At 45.3% G+C, this 17,437-nt stretch overlaps 1 protein-coding gene across 1 annotated transcript in view; it reads right to left on the reverse strand.

The window, feature by feature from the left end:
• Positions 1-2,484, reverse strand: part of LOC140208356 (NACHT, LRR and PYD domains-containing protein 3-like) — a 40,242-nt gene extending 37,758 nt beyond the window's left edge. Inside the window, exons 1-4 of the mRNA XM_072276960.1 lie at positions 2,392-2,484; positions 1,340-1,506; positions 255-426; positions 106-156 (exon numbers count right to left, since the gene is read on the reverse strand). Of these exons, the coding sequence (XP_072133061.1) occupies positions 106-156; positions 255-426; positions 1,340-1,506; positions 2,392-2,452 (451 nt within the window). The 5' untranslated portion in view covers positions 2,453-2,484. The remainder of the gene's footprint in view (positions 1-105; positions 157-254; positions 427-1,339; positions 1,507-2,391) is intronic.
• Between the last annotated feature and the right edge of the window lie 14,953 nt (positions 2,485-17,437).

Here is a 17,437-nt window from a genome sequence, read left to right on the forward strand (position 1 = left end):
CTGTGTCACGGTGGAACATTTACCTGATCAAATCCCCATGGCTCAACAACAACATGGCCCTACACAGTATCAACTTTTGGTGGAAACAGTGGTTTCTTCACTTACCTTTCAGCTGTCTGAGAATCTCCGGTACGGGTCGCTGGACTGGAACACAACCTGTTCGGATTTAAAATAATTGACACATTTCAATTCCTGAGATTATAAGTATGTAATGTTTGAATCCAAAATTAAATTAATCTCTGATACTACCTCACCATATTCCTGTGTTTCTTTCAGTATTTTGTCCAACTTTGGGACACCAATCCGCATTTTCACAAAGGTTTCCCACATCACCCTCCGGGCGCGGGAGCCTTTCTCCATCACCAGGCTCAGGAGGAGTTTAGAACTGTCCGCCCACTCTCCCTTATCAGCGAGATCAGAGATTTTCTGTGAAGAGTAACAGTGAACATATTGGGAACTGACAGATTCACACAGAGAATGAGAAGTAAATGATGTGTTCTGTAACGGGATCACACTGAGCAGTCACCCGGACGGGTGCTGATCCTGTCTGGACATGGACTGTACATTCTGAGTGCAGAGCACACGGAGGGACATTCACCGTGAACCTGGACCACCAGTCAATGACATCCTGGCTGATCTGTGACCGCTTCATTGACGTGGCTCCAAATCCAAAAATAATTCCTCACCAGATTTGACGATGGAAACAGAAATCAGAAAAATAGTATCGCAGATAAAAAGAAAACAGGAGAGTTTTTATAACAGTGAGCAGTTGCAGAGAAGTTGCAGAAAAGGATGATGTAATTCATCTCCTTAATCTGCCAGTGTCCAACATTACAGAGGATTTCTGGCTGACACCTGATGCCTTTCCTTTGCCTTTTCCAGTGGAGGTTTATTCAGTGGTTACACATTACAACATGGCAGTATTCCCCGATCCACACTGTTTGCAGTTACAGTTTGTAACACAATCATCTCCACCCAGAACAGAACACATTCGAGCTCTTGTGGCATCCATGATTGATGTCCCAGTTCTGACATCCTGCTGTCACGCTGCACGGTCTTCCCAAACCGAAACCTCCCATTATTTTTCCATTTAATACCCTAAGCTCACACAACTGTTACCTGCTCAACTCACTCTGAACACTGAGCAGCCACCCACCAGTCCGTGGGGTCTTTTCACCCCTTTCTATCACCAGTTCAGATTTACATGTTTGAGATTGCATGTACAGTATTTATTTCCCAGCTGTTCATTTATCTCATTTAATATCCGATGAGTCAGAGTTCCGACACCCATCAGTCCTGTGATGTGTGACAATTCAAACCCATTCCCCTTCCCACTCACCCGATGTTCCTCTCCGCTGAACTGATTCTCGGCCGTTAACGCCAGGCTCACTCTGTGCACCCCTCCTTCCATCGCCTGCTCCAGCCTGTCCCGGTAGAAATCCGTCAACTGCAGCAGCTGGAAATCATCCCAGCTTGCCAGGAGCTCAGTGATCACTGAGCTCGGACCTGTGAAGGAAAATGGGGAAACAATTGAAGAAATTACCAACGTCCCATTAGACAGCAACTTTCTCTCAGAAAACTAAAATTGGTGCATGAGGTCATGGAGCACAATCCGAGATGTATATGGTGGAAGGGGGGGGAGATGGGGGTGGGACTGGGGATGAGGAGAATGGATGCGGCCTGGGGGTCGGAGCATCGGGGGTGTAGGAGGGGGTTTAGTTCCATCTGTGGAACTTTCTTGGTCCCAGGAGTATATCTCCCTGTTTGGAAAGGACTGTGTTTATTCCTGAGAATATAGTAACCCATCACCATCACTCCCTGGTACTGCCCATCACCACCGCTTTGCCCTGGGTTACTGTCTGCCTGCCTGGTCAAACCCTTCCTCAGCAAATCTCTGGAATATCGCAAAAAATGCTGGAGGTACTCAGCATGTCAGGCAGCAGCTATGGAGGAGAATAAACAAACAACGTTTTGGGCCAAGGCCCTTCATCGGGACTGAAAATGAAGGGGACAAAATTCCAGATATTGCCACATTACTTTCTATTCCTTGTGGTCCTGATCCAAAGCATAAAATATTTATTTCTCTCCATGGATGCTACCTGACCTGCTAAGTTCTGCCAATCTTCTGTGTGACTTTGTGTTGCCCAAAACTTTCAGCATCTGCAGAATGTCTTGTTTTCTGGAGTAACTCCCTATTTTAATGCGCATCACAATCTGTTAGAGGAGCAGGAGCAGATGGTAAATATACTCCTTCCACGTGTGATTATGTTAACTCTCTCTCTCATCTCTCTGCTCAGTTTTCACAAATATTTTGTGAATTGCTGATATTGAGTTAAAACCAGACACAGAAACAGCAGAGTATTTATAAATTAAAATAATTCACCAACATACCCGTGTCCTTTCTCGATGTTGACGTCACTGAAACTCCTCCACTGCTCGCACCTTGACCCATTTTGAGGACAGGTGCGATCAGTTTTTGCTGCTCTGTAACAAAAAAAAATAACAGGAGAGTCAAACATTAATTGGGGTTGAAAGAACACTGTTTTGTTCTTAAATTGAGGCAAACACGTCCAAACATCTTAGGCCTGTCCACTGAAGACTTGACATGTCCTGATCCACCTGCACCCATCCGCTCACGGTCTCACAATGTCCATTTCCACTCTCTCCATGGATGGTACACTGGGCCAGGATTCATCCACCCACAGTCACACAATGCCCATTTCCACTCTCTCTGTGGATTGTACACTGGGCCAGGATTCTCCGGGGTATCTACTCGCTTTTTTGCAGGCAATTCCCTTTAAGGACCAAATCTTGTGTCCTGGACCGGGAGTGATGTGTCAATGGAATGGCAAGGCAGGTTGAGCAGACAGCGCCCACTGATTTGGTCCTCCTACCACTGGTGGCGCTATGGTGAGTAATGGACAAATGTTACAACAGTGTGGGGTGAAATATTTCTGCTGACCAACGGGACACCTATTCCCCTCAACAATGAGTTATACAGATTTCTCATTCACACCTGATTCTCACCGTCTCCTTTCAGTTTAACATCACCTGTCATTGACACCTTTTCTTTTTAAATCTTTTTATTGAGTTAGTACACAAAAGGTAAAACATATAAAAACCAATACACTGTTACGATATCAATTTACAAGTAATATTAATGCAAAAAAAGGCAATAGAAACAATGTAATTTAGTTATAAAATAACCAGGTAATATAATTGTATACCAATTTTCCATATATATCAATAAGGAGAAGAAAAACCCAAGAAAAAAAAACCCCAAAAAACCAACATGCAACTAACCTATAAGCAAAGCAATGGGCTAACTAGGTACAAAGTAGACTTAAATAACTTAAACAATCACGTCCTCAAACCCAACCTCCACTAATAACAGATAAAATCCACGAAGGGAACGTATATATGGTCAGAGAGAGAAAAAAAGTTACATTAAATGAAAATGTTAAATAAGCGATCTCTAGGTCTGTTCAAATTTAACTGAAGTATCATAAAGATTACTATCTTGGAGGATGACTGGGCGCATATTCTACAACTAGTCAATACTTCTTCTATCTGTTCCAAACATTCCCTAATTCAATTTAAAGTTGTTCATAGAGAACATATGTCTAAAGATAAATTAGCTCGTTTTTACTCTCATATTAACCCTCTTTGTGATAGATGTCATGGGGAGATAGCTTCCTTAACCCATATGTTTTGGTCCTGTCCTACTCTGGAAACTTTTTGGAAAGATATTTTTAATATCATCTCAAAGGTATTCAATACGGACATTTTTCCCCATCCTATTACTGCTATCTTTGGATTACCTAAACCTTCCAGTATTCTTTCCCCTTCAGCCCGTAGAATGATTGCATTTCTAACTTTAATGGCAAAAAGATGTATTCTACAACATTGGAAGGAGATTAATGCCCCAACTATGTTTTTTTTTTGGTTTTCTCAAACGATACTATGTTTAAACCTGGCATTGACGCCTATCACAATATATGGTTTGAGTCTATGTAGAAACACTGACATCCTGAACAATGCAATCTCACCCGTAGCATCGTGACATCTTGTCCAGAACCATGACATTTTCTCTGGCAGGATTTTAAGATCATTATTTTCACCTAAACTCCAGTCAAGATTTATTGGAGCATTTACCTGGCTATTACCAGATTGTTACATCGCACCTTTTTAACCACAACGTAGACACGCCATACATATAAAACAGCAAGTTGGCAAAACAATTTTAACATAAATAAAACAAAACTGCTGGAATTATCCACCAATACAGAGAGTATGTGAATATTTCAGGTGGGAAACCCCGTATCAGAGCTGAGCCTGGCTGTAGGAGTTATGTATCTGTTCTCTATCTGCATTGTATTCTGTGTTGCGTAATAATGATGTTTCTTTTAGTTTCTCAATCTGTTCAACAACACTCCGCGCCCTCCCATTCACCTGTTGCCATATCAACAAGACTCCTGAATTTAGTATCAAAATTTCTAATCGTGCCATATACATTCATATACAAATCAATGGCATGAATAATGAATTACAGAGGTCTCAACACTGACATGCACACCCCACTTGTCACAGGCCTCCATTCGCTAAATCCAGCTTCAGTCATGACCCTCTGCTTCCAGTCATTGAACGTGCTGTGAATCTGCCTCGCGAGCACCCTGTGAATCCCACGTGACCTATCCTTCTAGATCAGCTGCCATGCGGGATCTTGTTTCAGACATTTCCAAAGTTCAGATGATCTGAACAACATCACTGTCCTATTTCATCTCTCCTCATAGTTCGCTCTTCAAAAACCACCAGAATATTTGAGAGGTGTGACGTCCCACTGGGTGGTGTAGTGGGTGATTTCCCCATAACCAATATCCAACCATCCCAGGCTGAGGAAATTCCAATCCAGCTGTAGAATTACCAACCTGGACTGAAGCCTGTAAATTGCCAGTTTCATATCCTCAGAGTCACCAGCCCAACATTATCACCTATACAAAGACGCTTTGGTGCCATTTCCAATTCACAAACAGAGGTGGAACTGGAACCTAACGACCTTCTGCCGGGGCTGGTTGTCAGGCTGGTTCCCCGGTCTGTAGATTGTTAGAGGATGCGGATACACTTCACCTTGTGCAACTTCACGCTTCACACTTCAACTAAACTGAGCAGGTTTGATCACAATGTCATTGCTGGGTGGGATCTTTCCTTATTTCCCCTCAGTGTAGCAGGAACAAAATGTAAAATTATAAAGTGGAAAATTATGGGAACTCAGTACATCAGGTTACATCTGTGAAAGGAGAAATGGTGGATGACCCGATATCTAAACTGGGACTGTTCAAGATGCTGCAGATCTGCTGGGCGTTTCCAATATTTTTGTCTTCTTCCTTTAAATTTCCTGCAGCTGTAGCTTTATCTCACCTCTTCATTTTAATGCACAGATGGTAACTGATTGCAAAATATCAGCAACATGCAAAAATGTAAATGCCACCCCACTCCAACCAGTTTGTAAGTTCTGAGTTCATTCTGACCTTGGTGTAATACATTCCATACAGTCAATGCTCACAGCATCCTTTCCTCCCACTGTCACTCTGTTACATTTGCTCCTGAGGCCACTGTCTCTACGCTGAGAGGCGGTGACCACAGAGTGATAAAAAGTACAACACTTGCTGCAGCTCTGACGGGCTGTTACCCTGGAAACGGAGGAAATGGCTCACCAAAAATAACCGAAAAAGGAAACAACAAATTCAACATCAAATGCTATGAGTTTCATTATGACAAAGATTAACACTGCAGCCATTTTGTAACAGGGAAACTTAAATTGAAATGGCTGCTTTTACCCTGCCATGTGCTGTCTTCAATTAAACCTCTGGTAGCTCCAGCTATCAAAAAAAAAACAATCCTGGAAAAGATGCAAAACAAAACTTCGCAATGAAGAAAAAATTTAGAAGAGAGTTTGCTGAAATATATCATTGCAGCAATGGGACACAGGCTGGCCAGAGATTGAACAAGATGGTTGATATATATCATTGGGATACAGGCTGGACAGAGGTTGAACAAGATGGACAGGGAATGAGCAGATGGAACCAGGTGGGAGAAGGAATCAAGTGCACTCTCTGATGGCCGTCCAGTAATACACAGATACTGAAATAATAGTACACACTACTAGATAACAGATTCCAATATAACAAAGCCAGAACAAACAATAGCCCTGGAGGAACGTTGTTTCGTTTTTACTGTGTACTGTCCCAGCAGCTTATGGTCGAAATGACAATAAACTTGACTTGACTAAGAAGTTCAGTATATGTATCAATGCTCCGCAGAAAGTATCCCATCCCCATACCTCACATCTTAATACGGCTACTATCTACTGCTCTTTCTTTAACTGAATGAAGTAGCGGAGAACTGTGGACACAGCTGAGCACATCATAGAAACCAACCTCCCCTCCATGGACTCAGTCTACATTTCCCACTGCCTCAGTAAAGCAGCCAACATAATGAAAGATCCCCACAACCCTGAACATTCTCACTTCTCACCCTCCCATCTGGTCGAAGATGAAATAAAACAGAAACTTACCACCGTTTTCAAGGACAGTTTCCATTTTGCTGTTACAAGTGAACTGAATGTTCCCCAGCATATTGACCTGACCTCACAGTCTAAATCGATGTTACTTTGCACCACATATCTACCTGCACATGCAGTTTCTCTTTCAAAAAATCTTTTTATTATTATTAGCCAAAATTAATACGAGTACATCAAAGAAAGCTTACAATGTCTCAAGAAAAAGAACATTATTTTAAAGATTGTAAAAATTTTGGTAATGAAAAAAACCTACTAAGCGAGAAAAGTGGGAAAGAAACCCCATTAGGTGTTCAATCCCGGCGCCATGCGTCACACAAAAAGCCTCTGAAGATGAACATCAAACCGCCAGCAAAAAAAAGTACCAAAATTTACAATTAGATCGTGGAGGAAATCTATTAATTAACTCAAATGATAATAACGAGCAAATGAACCCCATCTTTTCTCAAAAACATTGATAGCTAGAAGGGCCTGAGTTGCTCCTTTGGAACTTCTGGAGGGAGTGTGCACTATTCCGAGAAATCCAGATAAATAAACAATACTTAATTCTCGCATTAACAGGGCCAGATATCGGGAAACACTGTCAGCATTTCGGCAAGTCATAGCAATGTAAAGAAGATGGAAATAAACTTCCCAGTCCACCGAGAGGCCGTGAGAGATCCGGATCTCACTGTCCTGTCTGAACGGGGATAGATGAAACTACTCATACACGTGGATCAGTGTCCCGAGGGTGTGATTACTCTGTTTAACCCTCGTGTCTGCAAGAACACACCAGGCCGAACGGCCGATTCCAGTCTGCTGGAAATATGTAAAACAATTAAAGACCCCAGGCATCGATCCAGGTGAAGTTTGGATCCGAGACCGGGCCGGGTGATGGAGGTAAAGGTCCCCAGCTACATCTTAATGGATGTGTTCAGTCTCGGCTTCACCACCTCATCCCGCTCCTGGGACCAGAACAACCGGGGCTGAGCGGCGGCTCATCTCAGGCGGTTCGGTGTGACGGTCCCATAACCCAGACCGACCCAGGCAGGTTGTGTCCAGGAAGTGGGACGAGGCCGCCAGTTCGAGGAAGTTAACGGGACTCTGCCCAACATCAGATCACCCCTCCACCACCCGGGATCAGCTTCAGTGCTCTCCGATGGGAAATTGTCGGTTTCGTTCACGCTGGTGACCGGCCTCAATACTCACCGATGGGAACTTGCTCTATTTGCCCCGCAGACAGCGAACCGTCCCCCAGCTCCCAGCCGACGATCCGCTTCAACAGAGAACGGAAAGGCCCATCCGGGGACTGTGAGGGCGGGACGGGGCGGTGCCTCGGAAGCGAAAGCCCCGCAGATGCAGCAGTTCTGCGTTTGAAATGGGAGAGAGAAACAGGATCGCCTGACGGGTGGAGGGTCTCCCACCTGAACCGGTGACTCTGTTCCCCGCCCCTCACACGCTGCCCGACCTACCTGCCGCATTTTACACCAGCTACATTTTTAATTTTTCTCTCGGAACCTGCACTGTCTCCATCGCTCCACACCCCCGGTTCTCAGAGTACGGTTCGATTCCCATAGCAACACTGAAAACCTACAGAACAACACAGGCCCTTCGGACCACAAAGCTCTGCCGAACATGTCCTTCCCTTAGAAGTACCTAGGTTCACCCATAGCCCTCTATTTTCCTAAGCTCCATGCAGCCATCCAGGAGTCTCTTAAAAGATCCTATCGTTTCCACCTCCACCACCGCAGCCGGCAGCCTATTCCACGCATTCATCACTCTCTGCGTGAAAAAAAATTAACCCTGACATCCCCTCTGTAATTACTTCCAAGCACCTTAAAACTGTGCCCTCTCCTGTTAGCCATTCTAGCCCTGGGAAAATGCCTATGTCTGTCCACACAATCAATGCCTCTCATCATCTGGCGTTCTGAGAGGCGAGACTGCGCAGGCGTGTGACGTTGGGCTGTGCAGCGCGGCAGATTTAAAAGGGCAGACATCCTGCTTCGGGTTTGATTCGAAGAAGGAGTCAAGGAGTCTGAGAGTCTGAGTCTGAGTGGCAGTGCCGAGAAAGACATTTTTGAAATTTTCGTTATTTTTTTTTCTCCAACGGCGTTCTGAGAGGCGGGACTGCGCAGGCGTGTGACGTCGGGCTGTGCGGGGCGGCAGATTTAAAAGGAACAGAGCCTCATACAGTGGGCAGCGGAGTTTGCGGGCAGTGGAGTGAGCCGGGAGCAGAGTGAAGACTTACGGGCTTCAGCTCAACGGGCTTAGGCGGAACCGGGCGAGGCGAGGAAGGTTTGGCATTCATTTTCTGTTGTTATTTGAGGAGAGGGGCAGTATGAGTGTGAGGGCAGTTTGCTGTTCTCGGTGTCGGATGTGGGAGGCCCTGGAGTATACAAGCCTCCCGGACGTCTACATCTGCGCCAAGCGCATCGAGATGCAGCTTCTAAGGGACCGCGTTACGGAACTGGAGCTGCAGCTCGATGACCTTCGTCTGGTCAGGGAGAGTGAGGAGGTGATAGAGAGGAGTTGCAGGCAGGTGGTCACGCCGGGGCCACGGGAGGCAGATAAGTGGGTCACGGTTAGGAGGGGGAAGGGGAAAGGTTAGGTAATAGGGAGTACCCCGGTGGCTGTGCCCCTTAACAACAGGTACTCCTGTTTGAGTACTGTTGGGGGGGACAGCTTACCCGGGGGAAGCGACAGTGGCCGTGCCTCCGGCACAGAGTCCGGTCCTGTAGCTCAGAAGGGTAGGGCAAGGAAGAGGAGGGCAGTTGTGATAGGGGACTCGATAGTAAGGGGGTCAGATAGGCGATTCTGTGGACGCAGTCCAGAGACCCGGATGGTAGTTTGCCTCCCTGGTGCCAGGGTCTGGGATATTTCTGATCGTGTCCAAGATATCCTGAAGTGGGAGGGTGAGGAGCCAGAGGTCGTGGAACATATAGGTACCAATGACATAGGTAGGAAAAGGGATGAGGTCCTGAAAGGAGAATATAGGGAACTAGGAAGGGAGTTGAGAAAAAGGACCGCAAAGGTAGTAATCTCGGGATTACTGCCTGTGCCACGCGACAGTGAGAGTAGGAATGCGATGAGGTGGAGGATAAATGCGTGGCTGAGGAATTGGAGCAGGGGGCAGGGATTCAAGGTTTTGGATCATTGGGACCTCTTTTGGCGTAGGCGTGACCTGTACAAAAAGGACGGGTTGCACTTGAATCCTAGGGGGACCAATATCCTGGCAGGGAGATTAGCGGGGGCTACTGAGGTGACTTTAAACTAGAATGGTTGGGGGGGTGGGAATCAAATTAAAGAGGCTAGGCGTGAGGAGGTTAGTTCACAACAGGGGGATGGGAACCAGTGCAGAGAGACAGAGGGGTGTAAAGTGAGGGTAGAAGCAACAAGTACTAAGGAGAAAAGTAAAAGTGGCAGGTCGACAAATCCAGGGCAAGCATTAAAAAGGGCCACTTTTCAGCATAATTGTATAAGGGCTAAGAGAGTTGTAAAAGAGCACCTGAAGGCTTTGTGTGTCAATGCAAGGAGCATTCGTAATAAGGTGGATGAATTGCAAGTGCAGATTGTTATTAATGATTATGATATAGTTGGGATCACAGAGACATGGCTCCAGGGTGACCAGGGATGGGAGCTCAACGTTCAGGGATATTCAATATTCAGGAGGGATAGACATGAAGGAAGGGGAGGTGGGGTGGTGTTGCTGGTTAAAGAAGAGATTAATGCAATAGAAAGGAAGGACATAAGCCAGGAAGATGTGGAATCGATATGGGTAGAGCTGCGTAACACTAAGGGGCAGAAGACGCTGGTGGGAGTTGTGTACAGGCCACCTAACAGCAGTAGTGAGGTCGGAGAAGTTATTAAACAGGAAATTAGAAATGTGTGCAATAAAGGAACAGCACTTATAATGGGTGACTTCAATCTACATGTAGATTGGGTGAACCAAATTGGTAAAGGTGCTGAGGAAGAGGATTTCTTGGAATGTATGCGGGATGGTTTTTTGAACCAACATGTCGAGGAACCAACTAGAGAGCAGGCTATTCTGGACTGGGTTTTGAGCAATGAGGAAGGGTTAATTAGCAATCTTGTCGTGAGAGGCCCCTTGGGTAAGAGTGACCATTATATGGTGGAATTCTTCATTAAGATGGAGAGTGACATAGTAAATTCAAAAACAAAGGTTCTGAACTTAAAGAGGGGTAACTTTGAAGGTATGAGATGTGAATTAGCTAAGATAGACTGGCAAATGACACTTAAAGGATTGACGGTGGATATGTAATGGCAAGCATTTAAAAGTTGCATGGATGAACTGCAACAAATGTTCATCCCAGTTTGGCAAAAGAATAAATCAAGGAAGGTAGTGCACCCGTGGCTGACAAGAGAAATTAGGGATAGTATTAATTCCAAAGAAGCAGCATACAAATTAGCCAGAGAAAGTGGCTCACCTGAGGACTGGGAGAAATTCAGAGTTCAGCAGAGGAGGACAAAGGGCTTAATTAGGAAGGGGAAAAAAGATTATGAGAGAAAACTGGCAGGCAACATAAAAACGGACTGTAAAAGCTTTTATAGATATGTAAAAAGGAAAAGACTGGTAAAGACAAATGCAGGTCCCCTGCAGACAGAAACAGGTGAATTGATTATGGGGAGCAAGAACATGGCAGACCAATTGAATAATTACTTTGGTTCTGTCTTCACTAAGCAGGACATAAATAATCTTCCAGAAATAGTAGGGGACAGAGGGTCCAGTGAGGTGGAGGAACTGAGTGAAATACATGTTAGTAGGGAAGTGGTGTTAGGTAAATTGAAGGGATTGAAGGCAGATAAATCCCCAGGGCCAGATGGTCTGCATCCCAGTGCTTAAGGAAGTAGCCCAAGAAATAGTGGATGCATTAGTGATAATTTTTCAAAACTCGTTAGATTCTGGACTAGTTCCTGAGGATTGGAGGGTGGCTAATGTAACTCCACTTTTTAAAACAGGAGGGAGAGAGAAACCGGGGAATTATAGACTGGTTAGCCTAACGTCGGTGGTGGGGAAACTGGGGGAGTCAGTTATCAAGGATGTGATAACAGCACATTTGGAAAGCGGTGAAATGATCGGACAAAGTCAGCATGGATTTGTGAAAGGAAAATCATGTCTGACGAATCTCATAGAATTCTTTGAGGATGTAACTAGTAGAGTGGATAGGGGAGAACCTGTGGATGTGGTATATTTGGATTTTCAGAAGGCTTTTGACAAGGTCCCACACAGGAGATTAGTGTGCAAACTTAAAGCACACGGTATTGGGGGTAGGGTATTGGTGTGGGTGGAGAGTTGGTTAGCAGACAGGAAGCAAAGAGTGGGAATAAACGGGACCTTTTCAGAATGGCAGGCGGTGACTAGTGAGGTACCGCAAGGCTCAGTGCTGGGACCCCAGTTGTTTACAATATATATTAATGACTTGGATGAGGGAATTAAATACAGCATCCCCAAGTTTGCAGATGACACGAAGCTGGGTGGCAGTGTTAGCTGTGAGGAGGATGCTAAGAGGATGCAGGGTGACTTGGATAGGTTAGGTGAGTGGGAAAATTCATGGCAGGTGCAATTTAATGTGGATAAATGTGAAGTTATCCACCTTGGTGGCAAAAATAGGAAAACAGATTATTATCTGAATGGTGGCCGATTAGGAAAAGGGGAGGTGCAACGAGACCTGGGTGTCATTATACACCAGTCATTGAAAGTGGGCATGCAGGTACAGCAGGCGGTGAAAAAGGCGAATGGTATGCTGGCATTTACAGCGAGAGGATTCGAGTACAGGAGCAGGGAGGTACTACTGCAGTTGTACAAGGCCTTGGTGAGACCACACCTGGAGTATTGTGTGCAGTTTTGGTCCCCTAATCTGAGGAAAGACATCCTTGCCATAGAGGGAGTACAGAGAAGGTTCACCAGATTGATTCCTGGGATGGCAGGACTTTCATATGAAGAAAGACTGGATGAACTGGGCTTGTACTCGTTGGAATTTAGGAGATTGAGGGGGTATCTGATTGAAACGTATAAGATTCTAAAGGGATTGGACAGGCTAGATGCAGGAAGATTGTTCCCGATGACGGGGAAGTCCAGAACGAGGGGTCACAGTTTGAGGATAGAGGGGAAGCCTCTTAGGACTGAGATTAGGAAAAACTTCACACAGAGAGTGGTGAATCTGTGGAATTCTCTGCCACAGGAAACAGTTGAGGCCAGTTCATTGGCTATATTTAAGAGGGAGTTAGATATGGCCCTTGTGGCTACGGGGATCAGGGGGTATGGAGGGAAGGCTGGGGTGGGGTTCTGAGTTGGATGATCAGCCATGATCATAATAAATGGCGATGCAGGCTCGAAGGGCCGAATGGCCTACTCCTACACCTATTTTCTATGTTTCTATGTTTCTATCTCTAAAATGCCCTCACACTGAGAGATCTGACACCTGACCAGATTCATTTCTCAATACCAGATCAAGTACAGCCTCTCCTCTTCTAGGCTTATCCACATATTACTTTGTATATCAAGAAACCTTCCTGAACACACCTACCAAACTTTACCCCATCTAAACCTCTTGCCCTTGAGAGTTGACAAGCAATACTTGGGAAGTTAAAATCTCCCACCACGACGTCCCTGTAATTATTACACCTTTCCAGAACCTGTCTCCCTATCTGCTCCTCGATGTCTCTGTTACTATTAAATGGTCTATAAAACCACACAGTAGAGTTATTGACCCCTTCCTGTTCCTAACCTCCACCCACGGGGACTTAGTAGACAATCCGTCCAAGGATATACGGTCTATCGGAAGGATAGGTTAGTCAGCAGAGGAGGTGGTGTGGCCCTGGGTATAAGAAATAATATTAAATCATGTGAAAGGTATGACATAGGATGGGAAAATGTAGCGTCTCTATGGGTTGAGTTAAGAAATGGCAGGGATTAAAGGACCCTAATGGCAGTTCTATACAGGCCTCGAAACAGCAGCCGGGATGTGGATTACAATTTATAGCAGGAGATATAAAAGGTGTGTCAGAAGGGTAATGTTATGATAATCGTTGGGGATTTTAATGTGCAAGTGGATTTGGAAAAACAGGTCAGTACAGTACCTGAAGAGAGCGAATTTGTAGAATTTGTAAGGGGTGGCTTTTTTAGAACAGCTTGTAGTTAAGCCCACTTGGGAATCCACTTTGCTGCATTGGGTATTGTGCTATGATCCGGAGGTGATGAGAGAGCTTAAGGTTAAGGAACCCTGAGGGAACAGTGGTCACAATATGATCGAGTTCCCTTTGAAATTCAAGAAGGAGAAACTAAATTCGAATGTGTCGGTATTTCAGTGGAATAAATGAAATTACAATGGCATGAGAGGGAGACTGGCCAAGGTTGACTAGAAAGGGACATTTGCAGGAAGGACAGCAGAGCAGCAGTGGCTGGAGTTGCTGCGAAAAATGAGTGAAGTGCAAGACAGTTATATTCCAAATAGGAAGACATTTTCGCATGGAAGGAGGACACTACCGTGACTGACAAGTGAAGTTAGAGACAAAGTAAATACAAAACAAAGGGCATACAAGGAAGTTAAGCTAGTGGGATGTAGAGGATTGGGGAGCTTTTAAAAATTTGCAGAAGGAAACTAAGAAGGTCAGTGGGAAGGAGGAGATAAATTATGAAAGGAAGCTGGCGACTAATATCAAAGAAGCTGCTAAGTTTTTGTTTCAGTATATAAAAGATAAAAGAGAGTTGGGGGTAGATATAGAACCAACGGAAAATGACGCCGGAGATATTGTAATGAGAGGCGAAGAGATGACAGAGGAACTGAATGCGAATTTTGCATCAGTCTTCACAGTGGAAGACATCTGCAGTATACCGGACATTCAAGTGTGTCAGAGAAGTGAAGTTTGTGCAGTGAAAATTACGACTGAGATGGCACTCAGGAAAATTAATGGTCTGAGGATGGATAAAACTCCTGGACCTGATGGAAAGCACCCTCGGGTTCTGAAGGGAGTAGCTGGAGAGATTGCGGAAGCATTAACAATGATCCTTCAAGAATTGATAGATTCTGTCATTGTACCGGATAAATGGAAAATTGCTAATGTTACTTCGCTATTTACGAAAGGTGGGAGGCAGCAGAAAGGAAACTTTCTGTTAGCATGATGTCATGCCTGTTAGCATGACATCAGTGGTTGGGAAGTTGTCGATTGCTAGGGATGAGATTACAGAGTACCTGGAGGCACATGACAAGATAGGCCAAAACCAGCACGGTTTCCTGAAAGGAATGTTATGCCTGTATAGCCTACTACAACTATTTGAGGTGGACAAAGGAGAAGAAGTACATGTGGTGTACTTAGATTTTCAGAAGGTCTTTGACAAGGTGCTGCTCATGAGGCTACTTAGCAAGATAAGAGCCCAGGAATTACAGGGGAGTTACTGGCATGGGTGGAGAATTCGCTGATCGGCAGAAAACAGAGAGTGGGAATAAAGGAATCTTATTCTGGCAAACTGCCGGTTACCAGTGGAGTTCAAAAGGGGTCGATGTTAGGACATTGCTCTTTACAATTTATGTCAATAATTTGGACTATGGGATGAATGGCTTTGTGGCTAAATTTGCCGATGATATAAAGACAGGTGGATGAGCGTGTAGTGTTGAGGAAACAGAGAGCCTGCAGACAGTCTTAGATAGCTTAGGGCAATGGGCAGGGACGTGGTAAATGAAATACAATGTGGGAAAGTGTATGGTCATGCACTCTGGTGAAAGAAATAAACGGGCAGACTATTCTTTATATGGGGAGAGAATTGAAAATGAGAGATGCAAAGGGAGTCCTTCCGCAGGATGCAATAAAGATTAACCTCCAGGTGGTGAAGAAGGCGAATGCATTGTTGGCATTCATTTCTAGATGTATAGAATATAAGATCAGGGACGTGATGATGAGTCTCTATAAGGCACTCGTGATATCACACAGAATATTGCGTGCATTTTTGGGTTCCTTATTTCATAAAGGATATACTTACATTGGTGAGGGTTCAGAGAAGATTCACAAGAATGATTCCAGAACTAAAAGGGTTATCGTATGAGGAACGTCTGGCAGCGCTTGTGTTGTATTCCCTGGAGTTCAGGAGAATGAAGGGGTATCTCATTGAAACTTTATGAATGTTGAAAGGCCTGAAGGGATTAGATATGGCAAAGTTATTTCCCATGGTAGAGGAGTCTAGGACAAGAGGGCACGACTTCAGGATTGAAGGACGTCCATTTAGAACAGAGATGCGGAGAAACTACTTTAGTCAGAGGGTGGTAAATCTGTGGAATTTGTTGCCAGGAGTGGCTGTGGAGGAAAAATCATTGGGTGCATTTAAGGTAGTGATAGACAGGTTTTTAATTAGCCAGGGCATTAAAGGATATGGGGTGAAAGCAGGGGAGTGGGGATGACTGGAACAATTGGATCAGCCCATGATTAAATGGCGGAGCAGACTAGATGAGCTGAACGGCCTACTTCTGCTTCTATATCTTATGGTCTTATGGACTTCTTCCTTCTCTGCTGCCGTGACACTATCTCGGATCAGCAGTGCTACGCCCCCACCTTTGCCTCCCTGCCTGTCCTTTCTGAAACATCTGAAGCCTGGCACTCTAATCTGCCACTGAGCCATCCAAGTCTCTGTAATGACCACAACATCATAGCTCCAAGTACTGGTCCATACTCCATGCTTTCTTCAAAGTACTCCTTGCATTAAAATGACACATCTCAGACCATCGGTCTGAGCGCATCCCTTCTCTATCACCTGTCTATCCTACATCTGCACTGTCTACAAACTTTCTGTTTGCGAGCCAACCGTCCCTTCCTCCGTCTCTTCAGTTCGGTTCACACCCTCTTGCAATTCACATTTAAACTCTCCCCAAGTGCCTTAGCAAACCTCCCTGCCGGGATATTCGTCCTCCTCGTATTCCAGTGCAACCCGTCGTTTTTGTACAGGTCACACCTGCCCTAAAAGAGGTCCAAATGATCCAGGTATCTGAATCCCTTCCCCCTACTCTAATCCCTCAGCCACGCATTTATCCTCTACCTCACTCTATTCCTATATTCACTGTCACATGGCACAGGCAATAATCCCGAGATTACTACCATTGACATCCTGCTTCTCAACTTCCTTCCATACTCCCTGTAGTCTGTTTTCAGGACATCCTCCCTTTCCCTACCTATTTCGTTGGTACCAATATTTACCATGACCCCCAGCTGTTCTCTTTCCCTCTTCAGCACATCATGGACGTGATCAGAAACCGCCCGGACCCTAGCACCTGGGAGGGAAGCTACCATCCGTGTTTCCTTCCTGCATCCACAGAACCCTGTGTCTGACCGCGTAACTATAGAGTCCCCTATCACTGCTGCCATCCTCTTCCTTTCCCTACCCTTCTGAGTAACAGGGCCAGACTCTGTGCCAGAGGCGCAGCCACTGTTGCTTCCCCCGGTTAGGCCTCACCCGACCCCACAGTACTCAAGCAGGTGTACTTATTGCTAACGGGTCAGCCACACGGGTACTCTCTAGTATCTGACTCTTGTCCTTCCGTGTCTTGGCTGTTACCGACTTACCTGTCTTCCGAGGCCCCGGAGCTACTTGACTCTACTCTATCACCTCTGCGCTCTCCCTAACCAGGTCATCGAGCTGCATCTCCAGTTCCATAACGCGGTTCCTCTGGTGCCGCAGCTCGGCACACCTGGCTCAGAAGTGGCCGTCAGGGAGGCTCGTTGTCTCCCAGACTTCCCACACCCAGTGCAGAACACCGGCCTCACACACATACTTCTTGTTTCTATTCTTCACAAGTAACTTAGCTCGCCCCGACCCATTATCACCTAGGCCCATTGAGCCAAAGCCCCCCTGCTCTGATTTATTCTACTTAGACACCC

The sequence above is a fragment of the Mobula birostris genome, chromosome 13 (assembly GCF_030028105.1).
Source record: "Mobula birostris isolate sMobBir1 chromosome 13, sMobBir1.hap1, whole genome shotgun sequence".
Taxonomy (NCBI): domain Eukaryota; kingdom Metazoa; phylum Chordata; class Chondrichthyes; order Myliobatiformes; family Myliobatidae; genus Mobula; species Mobula birostris.